The sequence below is a fragment of the Micropterus salmoides genome, unplaced genomic scaffold (genome assembly GCF_014851395.1).
Source record: "Micropterus salmoides isolate LMB-PRFRI ecotype aquatic unplaced genomic scaffold, ASM1485139v1 Ms_hic_scaffold_16, whole genome shotgun sequence".
NCBI lineage: Eukaryota > Metazoa > Chordata > Actinopteri > Centrarchiformes > Centrarchidae > Micropterus > Micropterus salmoides.
In genome coordinates, this window is record NW_024040707.1 from 6,850,365 (window position 1) to 6,865,350 (window position 14,986).

A 14,986-nucleotide genomic window follows, 5' to 3' on the forward strand; every position below is an offset into this window, starting at 1 on the left:
ACATTTGGAAACAGCACTGGGAAATGTTACGATACCACCAATAACAACAATGCTAAGGATTACCTGAAATACAGCTTTGGATGGACACTCACTGGGTTTTGCATCCCACTCCTCATCACACTGGGCTGCTATGGACATGTGATTGTTGTTATCTGCCGCACAAATTCCACTGACAAGGTACTGAAACAGAGAAGTTTGAAATTGTTGTTCATCTTGATTCTTCTCTTCTCTGTTTGTTACATTCCTCATTTTGTATTCAAGAACCTGAACCTCTTGGCAAGAGTTCTGTCCAAACAGGGAATATGCTATGAATGGTTTAATGGAGTCTACATTGCTCATGAGATAAGTCGTGGCCTTGTGTGTCTGAACAGTGCTCTCAACCCTCTGGTTTACCTCCATGGAAAAGAACATATTCCCGCTCAGTTCAGACGACTCCTCCAGCAAGCTCGTCGAACTGTCACACGACTGTCCACAAGTCAAACCCCCCCGGTGTAAATGATTGGATGTACGAATGAAATTGAACAATGGTGTTGCATCATCTGCCACTATAACACATTTATTGGTCAAGGTTTTAATCTATGCCGTAGTTATATTGCTGTTAACATACTCAAAAAATCTTAGATGAAAAAATAAAATGTACTTAAAATATTCTGAAAATGTCACTGTTCACTTTTTTAGAGAATAGAATGTTTAGTGGTGGGGGGGTCAGCACTATGCGTGATCGGCATCGTGTTAAAACAGGAAGTTGATAACGTGAGTGCGTTTATAAACAGGATGCACTGCTAACACAAACAGAAAAGTTTCTGCACCCTCCCTCATACAGAGTCAGCCACGCTGTTTAATTTTCATCATTGATTCAGTCTGTAACAAAGTCCATTAATTAGAGGTTTGACTCATGTCATAATCAAAATCTTGGTTGGATATCAGTTTGTTACTCTTAACTATCTAAAGTTAGCATATTAATTTCCGTGAACAGCGGTTTTTGCCCTCGCATTCAAATATATCAATCAGTCACCCTCAGCTCAGAATAAAAACGTTTTTGCAAGACAGCTGTCAAGTTGTTAGAGCACTTCCACTATCATTTTTATTACACATAATGTAATCTCAGTTTAAATTGTGAAAATCTGTATAAAGCTTTGGATACTTAGGACCATTGAATAATTATTTCATATCATCTCTCTCTAAATTAGTTGCACTGATGGGATATAATTCTTTTAATATTGGAGATTACTGTATGATAATATTTCTGAGTGAGCAGGATCGTGGTGCAGCATCAAAATGCCAATCAGAGCAGACAGGCCCCCAAATGAGTTCAATGATTGGTCAAAATGTATTGGGCCATTGTTGTAGCAGAACCAATTGTGTTCGAGTTGTGTAACTGTATCTCAATCTCTGTGTGCATAATCAGACATGTAAATGTGTAAAATAATCTCTAAATGCGTACATAAATTTTTGAATGTATCCACAAATCTGTATTATTAATGTCTGAGAAGTCTAAATATTTTGCTATGTGAATTGTGCGGCACTTTTGTTGTGGATGAGATCTTTAAATGTGTGTGGAGATTTGTCTGTGTTCATCACTAGCTGTACAGCCTACATAGCACCAGTCGGCGGTAGCACCCAGTGATTTTAAGAGAGTTTAAAATTCGGTCACATGAGCTGGTAACTGTGCGCATGAGCAGCAAAGCTGAGATCCCTTTAAGAGTGACTGTTAACCATGACAAGCTGATATACTTTGCTTCATTTATGTTTGGATAAAAGTACTCTTGTTGACACAAATGTGTTCTGGTCAAATAAGCAATTATTTATCTGTAATTCATCATGTAGCCTACATTTATCAGACTTAATTTCAGCACCTTACAATGTTCAGGAAGTCTGCTGCCTGTCTGCACATAGAGACGTGATAGAGATGTGTTACATGTTACTGTTATTGGGATTTATACCAGCCTTGTATTTACATTCTTACATGGTAGATTAATGGAAAATCATGTAGTCAAATAAAAAAAAATGAATAGCTCTTTGTATGTATGAGTTTTTAATATTTTCTGGCTAAGAATGTCTCTTTTTAAGACAGACAGACTTCACCCAAACAAACGGGGATCAGAAATGTTAGCTGCTCACATACAGCATGTGGTGCGGTCCACACATGACTTACGTGAATGACTAATCATTCATGCAGCACACCTGGACACACCACCGCTCACTGAACAGATCTCTGCCTCACTGCCACTAAGAACTGTCTCCACCTGCTGGCATGTAAAGCTGTCTGCTCACAGTGCTGTTCCAAAGACTTCTATTCTTGTCATCATCATGCATAGACCAGTAAACCGAAATGTGCACATCCCACACAGAAATAGTAGTAATCTCTTAAGGATTAGGACAACTGCAACAACTCCAGCACCCAGAACAAACTCATTTAAAATGGCTCTCTTCAACGTGAGATCTCTGTCAAGTAAGACTTTTATCTTGTCTGCAAATCTAGATTTTATGTTTTTAACTGAATCCTGCTAGCTGAACTGTGTCCGCCTCAATATGATTGTTTTAGTCAACCGAGGGTCAGTGGTCGTGGTGGTGGGCTAGTGAGCGTGTATAGGAAAAATTTTAAATGTCATCAAGTACGCTGTGATGAATTTAACTCCTTTGAAGTTCTCACTCTTAAACTTGGAGGGCTGCAACCTATCATATTTGTTATAATTTATCGTCCCCCAAAACCGCCTGGAGGATTTTTATCAGAACTTCCTGAATTTTTATCTTCTCTGGTTTTAAATTATGACAAAATTGTTCTTTGTGGAGATTTTAATATTCATGTTGATGACCCCACCAATGTTAATGCAACTGACTTTTTAAACATGGCCACTTCTTTTAACTTCAAACAACATGTCAAAGGTCAAACACATAACCGTGGTCATACACTGGACTTGGTTTTTACCCTGGGTGTCAGCATTTCCTCGGTGGAATTAGAGGACATGACCATATCTGACCACAGATGTATTGTTTTTAGCTGCGATTCGCCTGTTACTCATGCCGCCTCACCAAGCTCCGTGTGTTCTCGCATCTTTAATGAACAAAGTGTTTAAAAGTTTTGCGCATTCTTTCAGAGCCAAAGCCAACACCTGTCTGATTCCAACACCAACAATCTGGTCAATCACTTCAATCAAATCTGCTTGTTGTCACTAAATATTACTGCTCCTCTAAAGGTTAGGCCTACGTCTAAAGCTAGTAAGCAACCCTGGATAAATGACAGCATTCGCAGCCTAAAAAGGGAATGCAGGAAAGCAGAGCGCAGATGGAAAAAATCCAGTCTCCAAGTCCATTACCTCAGTCTGAAGGATTTATTAATTAACTACAATAACATGGTTAAGGATGCGAGAACACACTATTTTTCTGAACTCATTACTACACAAACACAATCCCAGGTTTCTGTTTAAGACTGTGGATCAGCTGGTAAACCCAACCCCTCCTTGTGCCTCAGCTGGAAGTAATCATGACTGAATTGTTTTTCTTATTTTACCAATAAGGTGGTGTCAATCAGAGCCTCTATTACCCCCGCGGCCTCTTACTCAGAGATCCCTCACCAGCAACAAGAGAGTTTTAACCAGTTTTATCCCATCGACTTGTCTGAGCTTTTAAAAACAGTATCACAAATTAGAGTGTCCTCCAGCCCACTTGATGTATTACCTACAAAGTTTTTACTGAAAGTAATAGATTCTGTTGGGCCCCATTTGATCTCTGTTTTCAACAGCTCCCTATCTACTGGTTGTGTCCCTGATTATTTTAAAACAACTTGCGTGAACCCACTTTTAAAGAAACCTGGTTTAGATCCTCCCTCCCACATAATTTTAGACCAATTTCAAAACTGCCTTTTCTTGCAAAGATTCTAGAAAGAATTGTGTCCAAACAGCTGCTCACTGTACTGGAAAATAACAAATTATTTGAAAAGTTTTAATCTGGTTTCAGGAAGTACCACAGCACTGAGACTGCCCTGCTTAGAGTCACCAATGACCTTTTAATGTCTGCTGATGAAGGCATGTGCTCAGTCCTGGTACTCCTGGACCTTAGCGCTGCTTTTGACACCATTGATCACAACATCATGTTAGACAGACTGAGGCACTGGGTGGGGATCTCTGGTACGGCCCTAGAATGGTTTTCATCCTACCTGTCAAATAGGAAGTTTTGCGTGTCTGTAAAAAACTATGTCTCTTCGTTCTGTCCAGTTAAATACGGTGTGCCTCAGGGGTCGGTCTTAGGACCCATTTTGTTTTCCTTGTATCGGCTTCCCCTTGGACATATTATCCAAAAACATGGCATTTCTTTTCATATTTATGCTGATGACACACAAATATACTTGCCCGTCAGATCCACAGACCCTGGAATGCTGAGTTCACTTAACAACTGCCTTTGTGAAGTTAAAAAATGGATGTCAAATAATTTCCTCCAACTGAACTCAGACAAAACAGAAATCCTGGTCATTGGCTCCCAGCAGATAGCACTACTAATACTGCCATCTGCTGGTTCCCTAGTAAATCACATACACACCAATACATAGTCCCATACACACCAGCACGTACCTTGAGATCCTCGGGCAGAGGTCTGTTGTCTGTTCCAGAGTCTCGACTGAAAACTAAAGGGGACAAAGCGTTTGCTGTCAGGGCCCCGAGGCTCTGGAACAGCCTGCCCGAGGAAATCAGGTCGGTCAGTGAACTCTTTTAAGTCCCTTCTTAAAACATACTTTTATAGGAGAGCCTTTCCCAATCTTATTTGACTTTATTTTATCCCTTTTATTTTATTGTATTTTACTAATTTTATATTTATCTTAAACGTGTATTTTAGTCTTTTCAATGTTTTCATGCTTTTATCTTGTATTGTTTTTGTATTATTGTCTCTTGGGTATTATTGTCTTTACACTTGTTAAAGCACTTTGTAACTTGTTTTTGAAAAGTGCTCTACAAATAAATATTATTATCATATTTGATACATTCAGAATTTATTGCAATGTGTTGCCCATATCATGTTTTTTTAAAACAACAAAAAACATGTAGAACACAACATCTTTTGAGCCTTTTATCGTCAGCAGCATGATAGTCTTCCCCTAACTCCTCCATGTCACTCCATCCATAATCAGCATATCTTCTATGCTGTACTTTTTTGCCATTTAAAAAATACAAACCAGTCACAAATTCCTGTGTATTTCTCCTCTGAATTGGTCTAGGACCCAAGTGCAGGACACAGATAGTGCAGGTACAGTTCCTAAGGTTTATTCAGACAAACAGAAAGCGAGCACACTTACGGGCAGAGTGGCTGATAAAACAGAGTCCAAAACAACAGGGTGACAAGACGAGCAAGGCAAGCAAACAGGACAACATACTGCAGAACACTGGAACCACAATGACCGGACAAACACCAGGTATATATACACACACACGGATTAACGAGCAGGGCGGGAGCAACACAGGTGACAGACATGAGACTAATAAGACACAGGCAGGCAGGGAAAGAGCAGAGGGGAGAACAGAGAGACAGCCAGGCAGAGGGATACTGGAAGGCACAGACATGACAGGTTACTGAACACATAACAGATCAGAGGAATAAATATAAACTAATAAAGACACAAGCAGACAGATCACCAAGAACTACAACAAACGATGAAAAACAGACTGAAGCTGGGATTAAAGAGAACACAGAGCAGACAAGGGCAACATTACACAGACCAAAAGTAAACACTAAGACATGAACTGAGACAGAACTAGGAGCTAAGATGCAGAGCTAACCGAGAATACAAGACCAGGAGCCAAACCTCAAAACAGGAAACATGATAACAGACTGACAGGAGTAGGGAACAGAGACGGAACCGACTGCGAATAGGACAACCATAAACATGGAACAGAACAGCAAATAAGGGAAATACCCAAACACAACAGACTAAATAACAGATACTAGACAAAGGACAACAAGACAGATACTGAACAGATCAAAATAAACACTGAAGTACACGGACCAGGAGTAAATACAAAGACATTAACACCGGACTGGGAACTAAGACATGGAACCAAAACACAGACTAAATAACAGATACCAAACTGATAAATGAATAAACTCAGAACTAAACGAACGCACAAACATTCAGATAAAAAACCAAACCCTCAGAATCAAAACCCAAAAACACTCAGCACAGGATCGTGACACTTTGAGCATTAAACACTTAATTTCCTGCATTCTGTAGACATTTTTTGCACCAATTTATGGAGGAAATTTATTTATTTATATAAAGAGAAAATAAAGGTGGCAGGTGACAATTCAAAGTATAGAAATATAATGGAATATAATGCAGTAATCAACTTTTGGACAATGCATTTGTTTCTTCTACATTTCAATTGCATTGCATGTTTTCTTATTTAGCCGTCTGCTCTGCCTATACAGCTGGGTGGAAAATGTCTGTGGTTTCATCATTAAGAGTGGCCCCTTCGTCAGTAGATACATTGTTATAACTATAAGTCATAAAAAGATTTGAGACTGGACCTAGGCTGAAATTTTGGTATACTGACCAAACTGGTGCAATAGATGAATTATGATTGCATGCTGGGAGATCTTTGCATCTACCCACATTCGGTGACCACATAAAAATTTTTAGTTCAGTTCCACCCCAAGATTCTATGAATAACAACGTTTGCCAGGAAGCAACATTTAAAGACACACTGCCTCAGTTACTTCAACCATTCTAGGCAATAAAGCATCCTTGCTTTACACTATTTGATGCTTTTCAGGAGACAGAATGAAGAACTCCTCTTGTCCTTCAGTCAATTTTGACTTTGAACACAGCTTCCTGCCTCCTGTTTACATCCTAGTATTCATCATTGGTCTGGTAGCTAATGGATGGGGATTGAAGTCTTTGCTGCACAACTGGAAGAAGCTAAAGATCATCAATGTTTTTGTTCTCAACCTCGGACTTGCAGATATTTTGTATCTGCTCACACTCCCATTTCTGATCGTGTACTACTATATGAAGAGCGAATGGATCTTTGGAGATGCATTCTGCAAGATAACAAGATTCTGCTTCAACCTGAATTTATATGGCAGCATCGGGTTTCTTACTTGTATAAGTGTGTACAGGTACCTGGCCATTGTCCATCCAATAAGAGTGATGGGAAGATTATCTCTGACTCATTCTGTGGCTATCTCAGTCATGGTTTGGCTATTGGTGAGCATTCAAAGTCTTCCAGACATGTTCTACCCCAAAACATCTGGGAACATCTTTGGAGAATGTTACGATACAACAAATAAGAGCCATGTTGAGGATTACCTGAAATACAGCTTTGGACGGACACTCACTGGGTTTTGCATCCCACTCCTCATCACACTGGGCTGTTATGGACATGTGATTGTCGTTCTCTGCCGCACAAATTCCACTGACAAGGTACTGAAACAGAGAAGTTTGAAATTGTTGTTCATCTTGATTCTTCTCTTCTCTGTTTGTTACATTCCCCATCATGTATTCAAGAACCTGAACCTCTTGGTAAGAGTTCTGTCCAAACAGGGAATATGCTATGAATGGTTTAATAGAGTCTATATTGCTCATCAGATAAGTCGTGGCCTTGTGTGTCTGAACAGTGCTCTCAACCCTCTGGTTTACCTCCATGGAAATGAACATATTCCTGCTCAGTTCAGACGACTCCTCCAGCAAGCTCGTCAAACTGTCACACAACTGTCCACAAGTCAAACCACCCAGGTGTAAATGATTGGATGTACGAATGAAATTGAACAATGGTGTTGCATCATCTGCCACTATAACACATTTATTGGTAAATGCCTATGCTGTAGTTATATTGCTGTTAACATACTCAAAAAATCTCAGATGAAAAAATAAAATGTACTTAAAATATTCTGAAAATGTCTCTTCACTTTTATTTAGAGAATATAAGCATGTTTAGTGGTGGGCAGTGTTGGGCAGTAACATTACTGTATTAATATTACTTTCCCCAGTAACTAGTAGTGTAACTAATTACTTTTCTAAAACAGTAATGTTATTAGGCTACTAGTTACAAAGGAAAGTAACGCTGCATTCCTCGCACCATCTTTGACGTAAATCCACGACTGTCTCCTCCCGCGCTGTCATTCTGTGGGAAACACTGGAAAGTAATATAGTAATGTAACTAGTAATGTAACTAGTTACTTTTATCACTCAGTAATAAGTAAAGTAATAGTATTACTTAAGTAGGGGAGACTGGGTATGGTTGCAACATGGGGAGAGTTGTAACAACACCAATTCCACCAATTAGAGATAAGGTAGGAGTTAAGTGATCATTTCAGTATTTAACTACTTCCTCCCTGATCAGGCATGGTGGTTATCAAGTCTGGAAATAGGTAGCGGAGACCAAGTATGGTTGTAACACTTTTTGCTTCAGTAACTATAACTCACAGATTTTTTTTTGCTAGAGTTCTCAAACTTTTATACAAAGTACCCACATTTGTTCACCACAAATGGCACCTATTCAATCTTCCACAAGAATGTCACAGACCTCGTGAGTTGATGTCAAATGCATTGTGTTCCCTTGTTACAACCTACCCCAATTGCGGGGTAGGTTGTAACACATGCTGGGGTAGGTTGTAACAATCACACAAAAGAATCAAAAATAGATGCCACACTTATAAGCTTCCGAAACAGGTAGTGATATCAAAGAACAATGTTTCTCTCTGTCTGTAACAGCACGTGCATGTACAGTATGTGTATGTAAATTTATCTATAGAATAAACTTACTTAAAAGTGCCAATGTTGAGCTAGCTGTATTACCATAGTGCTTTGAAATTAGAAAGGAAAAAATGCATCACATGTTGCCTGAGTGTAAGTCAAACAATTCTTTCTGCAATAGTATAGATTATAAACAAAAAATAGTCTTGGTCAAAAAAATTACTTTACCTCAAAATCAGTTTTTCCTCTATATATTCTGAATATTCCTGTTTCCAGACTTGATAACCACCATGCCTGATTGGGGAGGAAGTAGGTAAATACTGAAATGATCACCTAGCTCCTATCTTATCTCTATTTGGTGGAATTCGTGTTGTTACAACTCTCCCCATGTTAGAACCATACCCGGTCTCCCCTACATTCAAAATATATATAGAAAAAACTGATTTTGAGGTATGAAAGTAAATTTTTTGACCAAGACTATATTTTGTTTAGTATCTATAATATTGCAGAATTGTTTGACTTATATTAGATTGAAATGTAGTTTGTTAGGCAACGTGTGATGCATTTTTTCCTTTCTTATTTCAAACCAATAAACTAATACGGCTAGTTAAACATTGGTTGACAGGGGTGGGGTGGGTTGTAACACTTCCTTAAAAAGTCTTAAAACCATCCCCTTTACATTCAACTAGGGACTTTCTTGATTTTAATATTTTACAGAGTGCCCTTTGCAGTCTGCCTCCCCCCCCAGCCTGCACTCCAGGGTTACCAGCATCCATTTGTCAGCACTGTGACCAGTACTTCCCATTCACATGCTGTTCACAGGTTGGCATGTCTATCGACACTCCATCTTTTCCATACTCTGTCTCCGCCGGTGGAGAAGGCAGATAAGCGTATGGGTAGCTTGTGAGAAGTGCCGGTGTGCGCGAGAAAAAGTCCAGGTACGCCAAAGAGTAAAATATAGAAGTGCTGGTACTGTGTACCGGTGAGTACCGGACCACTTCAAGCACCGACTGTGATTCTAAATAAGAATATACACACATTGACACACACATTGACACACACCTCTTTTGTTAGACCTAAGGATGTACAGAAATGTTCTTTAATTAGGTCCATTGTAGAAGTATTCATTAAGTATACTTTTAAGTAAATTTATTCTATAGATAAATTTACATACACATACTGTACAAGCACGAGTCATCAGACTAAATCTGTTACAGTGAGAGGGAAAAATGGTTCTTTTATATCACTACCTGTTTTTGAAGCTTATCATATAGTGTGGCATCTATTTTTGCTTCTTTTGTCTTATTGTTACAACCTACCCCAGCATGTGTTACAACCTACCCCGCTATTGGGGTAGGTTGTAACAAGGGAACACAATGTATTTGACATCAACTCACGAAGTCTATGACATTCTTGTAGAGGGTTAAATTGGTGCCATTTGTAGCGAACAAATGTGGGTGCTTTGTATAAAAGTTTGAGAACTCTAGCTGCAAAATTCAGTGAGTTACAGTTGCTGAAGCAAAAAGTGTTACAACCATACTCGGTCTCCCCTAATATATTACAATTTCTGAGTAACTTGCTCAACACTGGTGGTGGGGGGGTCAGTACTATGCATGATCGTTATCGTGTTAAAACAGGAAGTTGATAACGTGAGTGTGTTTATAAACAGGATGCACTGCTAACACAAACAGAAAAGTTTCTGCATCCTCCCTCATACAGAGTCAGCCACGCTGTTTAATTTTCATCATTGATTCAGTCTGTAACAAAGTCCATTAATTAGAGGTTTAACTCAAGTCATAATCAAAATCGTCGTTTTTGCAAGTGTTGCACACAAGACAGCTGTCAAGTTGTTAGAGCACCTTTACTAACATTTTTATTACACATAATGTAATCTCAGTTTAAATTGTGAAAATCTGTACAAAGCTTTGGATACTTAGGACCATTGAATAATTATTTCTATCATCTCTCATAATGTAAATGGTTGCACTGATGGGATATAATTCTTTTAATATTGGAGATTACTGTATGATAATATTTCTGAGTGAGCAGGATTGTGGTGCAGCAACAAAATGCCAATCAGAGCAGACAGGCCCCCAAATGAGTTCATTGATTGTTTAGCAGAACTATTTACAAATGTGAGTAGAGAGCTGTGTAACTGTATCTCAATCTGTGTGTGCATAATCAGACATGTAAATGTGTAATCTCTAAATGCATACAGAGGGAAAATGTCAGCTTTCGCCAGATTTGTCCAACAGGCTGCTATTTACTTACCACTGCTGTGAAGTTTTAATTTTGTTCTGAGATTTTGTAATTTCGTGCAGCTTCTGCTCAATGTCACATGCAGATAGATTATTCACTGGAAACAGACCTAACTGTCTTTACCTGCCTCACCTCAGCAGCATGGTGGTCTCTAATTAGCATAGATGAAATGCCTTACATTGTAAATAAATCTCTAATCTAATACAAGTTACATAATTCTAACTCCAACAGTATCAGTACTAAAAAAATGTAGACTTGGTAAAAAAAATTTGCTCCTCTCTTTCCAAAAAAATATGTGTGAAATATGCATACTTCTTCATACATCTATGGAATTTCACATGCAAGGTGAGGAAGGAAGTAGTCATACATGAAACTGTGAATGTGTGTGAAAGGGTGAATGCGATGTAGTGTAAAAGCGCTTTGAGTGGTCGCACAGACTACAAAGGCACAATACAAATACAGAGCATTTACATTTGCTGGTGGTTTCATCATTAAGAGTGGCCCCTTAGTCAGTAGATCCATTGTTATAACTATAAGTCATAAAAAGATTTGAGACTTGACCTGGCCTGAAATTTTGTTAGTGTCTTTTAAAAGTGCAAAGCATTGACCAGACTGGTTGGGTAGGTGGCCTATGATTTCATGCTGTGAGGTCATTGTATCTACCCACATTCAGCGACCACATCTACATTTTGAGTTAAGTTCTACTGCAAGACTCTATGAATAACAACGTTTGCCAGGAAGCAACATTTAAAGACATATTGCCTCAGTTCCTTCAGCCATTCTAGGCACTAAAGCATCCTTGCTTTACACTATTTGATGCTCTGGAGACAGAATGAACAACTCCTCTTGTCCTTCAGTCAATTTTGACTTTGAACACAGCTTCCTGCCTCCTGTTTACATCCTAGTATTCATCATTGGTCTGGTAGCTAATGGATGGGGATTGAAGTCTTTGCTGCACAACTGGAAGAAGCTAAAGAGCATCAATGTTTTTGTTCTCAACCTCGGACTTGCAGATATTTTGTATCTGCTCACACTCCCATTTCTGATCGTGTACTACTATATGAAGAGCGAATGGATCTTTGGAGATACATTCTGCAAGATAACAAGATTCTGCTTCAACCTGAACTTTTACGGCAGCATCGGGTTTCTTACTTGTATAAGTGTGTACAGGTACCTGTCCATTGTCCATCCAATGAGAGTGATGGGAAGAATAACTGTCACCCACTCTGTAGCTATCTCTGTCATGGTTTGGCTGTTGGTGAGCATTCAAAGTCTTCCAGACATGTTTTACCCCAAAAAATCTGGGAACATCTTTGGAGAATGTTATGATACCACAAATAAGAGACATGTTGAGGATTACCTGAAATACAGCTTTGGATGGACACTCACTGGGTTTTGCATCCCACTCCTCATCACACTGGGCTGCTATGGACATGTGATTGTCGTTCTCTGCCGCACAAATACCACTGACAAGGTACTGAAACAGAGAAGTTTGAAATTGTTGTTCATCTTGATTCTTCTCTTTTCTGTTTGTTACATTCCTCATTATGTATTCAAGAACCTGAACCTCTTGGTAAGAGTTCTGTCCAAACAAGGGATTTGCCATGAATGGTTTAATAGAATCTATATTGCTCATCAGATAAGTCGTGGACTTGTGTGTCTGAACAGTGCTCTCAACCCTCTGGTTTACCTCCACTGAAATGAAGCTATTCCTGCACAGCTCAGAAAGCTGCTCCAGCAAACTCATCAGATCTTCAACCTTCTATTTCTATTAATCCATAGGTGTGTGTCTGCGGCGAAAATTACAAATAAAGTTTAACAAAATAAAAAAAGTAATATTTTAAACTTTATACTGTAAATGTCATAACTGTATTTCTAATATTAATTGCCTGTATAAATCTGTATATTTATATTTGTTCTATGCAGTTTAAAAGGAAGAATTACTTATAAATACATGGTTTCCGTATTATTATTATTATATTAATTGTTTTATGTAAATGGTTATAATCATTTCTTTAATGCTCTGTTAAGTAAAGTATATTTTGAATTATCTGAGTTCCAGTTAATTATTGGGGTGATTTTAATGTTTTGTGGCATCACGAGGCGGTGTATTATGTTTTATAGTAAGCACATATATTCACTAGCTTACTTTGTGTGATGAACCAGCCAACTTATAATAAACACATTCAAATATATCACACCATCAGTCACCCTCAGCAAAAGGGGAATGTCCTTTTTGCGAGTGGAAGATTTTTTTTTTTAAATAGACTAACACTGTACCTCTGCACACCAGAGAGCTGTCAAGTTGTTAGAACACTTCCACTAACATCTTTATTGCACATAATGTGTAATCTCAGTTTAAATTGTGAAAATGTGTATGAAGCTTCAGATACTTACCACTAAATAATTATTTCTATCATCACTCATGATGTGAATGGTTACACTGAGTAGGATCGTGGTGCAGCTGCAAAAGCCAATCAGAGCAGACAGGCACCCAAATTAGATCATTTGATTGGAAAAAAGAGTTGTGTAACTGTATCTCAATCCGTGTGTGCATAATCAGACATATAAATGTGTAATCTCTAAATGCATACATAGATCTGTGATTTTATATACAAATCTGTATTATTAATGGCTGAAGAGTCTAAATATTTTTTGCTCCAACAGCTGGAAATACAGTTGCAAGTCAGGCAGCCCTCTTAGTCTTTTTACATGTGAATTTGGCTGCACTTTTGTCGTGGCAGAGATCTGAAAATGTGTGTGGAGATTTGTCTGTGTGCCTCAAAAGGCAATATAGCCTACATACCACCAGTCGGCGGTAGCACCCAGTGATTTTAAGAGATCATATGAGCTGGTAACTGTGGGCAAGAGCAGGAAAGCTGAGATCCTGACCATCCAGGGACGTGCACAGACATTTCCTGAAAAGCACACTGAAAAATGTTCTTATATATAATATTGTGTGTAGTGAAGTTTTGGGTCCACTCAGTCATCAAAACTACAACACATGGGACAACACACAGAAGCATCGCATTGAGACCCAACATGCAGAATTCTGCAGAAACATCGTACACATTCAAAGAAAGTCTCCTACAAATACCCAACAAAGAGCACTAAACTTTCTGATGCACCTCAGATCAAGTCCCAAAGAGTCCCTCCAATTCAAGGCACTTAAAACCCAAGCACCGAACCCATAAAAGAATCTCTTACGCCAGCTAGTCCTGAGACTAACAAATCCTGCAACATGTCACGCACACCTTTCTCAAGCCAGGACAGCTTTACAAACACCAATTAAAGAGTAAACCAAATGATCACTCAAAGCATTAATACTCATTTGGAACATTGGGAGGAGGAGACAAAAACCCATCACAAACTAGAATGTTATCTAGCCTTAAACACAAACTATGAAATGGCTGAATATTTCTCTACTGTCAGAGATATCAAGCAGAGGCAGCTTCTTACCAAGTGCAGACTCAGTGACCACACCCAACTGAAAAAAGGAGACAAAAAGTCCAGGTTACCAAAAGAACAGAGTATGTGAGCACTGTATGACAGGTTAGGTGGAGATAGAGACACATTTTCTCCTGAAATGTGATAAATATAGAAGCATAAGAGGGCAATATTTTGAGAAATTGTACTGATACCAGAGAGAGAGGGAGGGAGGGAGGGCGGGCGGGCGGGCATCGGAACTCCACAAAGTCTCATCTTCTGACCTGATATTTTCATTTTTTATTTAATAAATATATTTGTTTGACAGGGAAGATGTGCGAAAATATGTGTATTTATTTAAAAAAGCACCCCAGAAAAAGGGAACCTTCTCTTAAGGAAAAAAAAAGGGCAGGTGCTCAAGTCTATGTGTGCACATGCCTGCAACCATCCCCACCCCTGTTGTTTACAGTAAATAGCTGCATGGTGGTTTCAAATTAGCATGGATAAAATGCCTTACATTGTACCTAAGAGACTACTCTCTAATCTAATACAAGTAACATAATTCTAACTCCAACAGCAACAGTACTAAACAAAATATAGACTTGGTCCAAACTATTT

The 14,986-nt window shown here is 38.7% G+C and overlaps 1 protein-coding gene across 8 annotated transcripts in view; it reads right to left on the bottom strand.

Annotated features, from left to right (window-relative positions):
* LOC119905916 overlaps positions 1-14,986 on the bottom strand; it is a 50,565-nt gene that overhangs the window by 6,416 nt on the left and 29,163 nt on the right. For 7 of the 8 annotated variants that reach the window (XM_038723314.1, XM_038723313.1, XM_038723316.1 and 4 more), the window contains 3 exons: positions 12,303-12,419; positions 7,298-7,414; positions 64-180 (listed from right to left, as the gene is read on the bottom strand). In XM_038723314.1, coding sequence (XP_038579242.1) covers positions 64-180; positions 7,298-7,414; positions 12,303-12,419 — 351 coding nt within the window. Of the gene's footprint in view, positions 1-63; positions 181-7,297; positions 7,415-12,302; positions 12,420-14,401; positions 14,430-14,986 lie in introns of all 8 variants that reach the window. The other variant, XM_038723318.1, reaches the window with a different exon arrangement.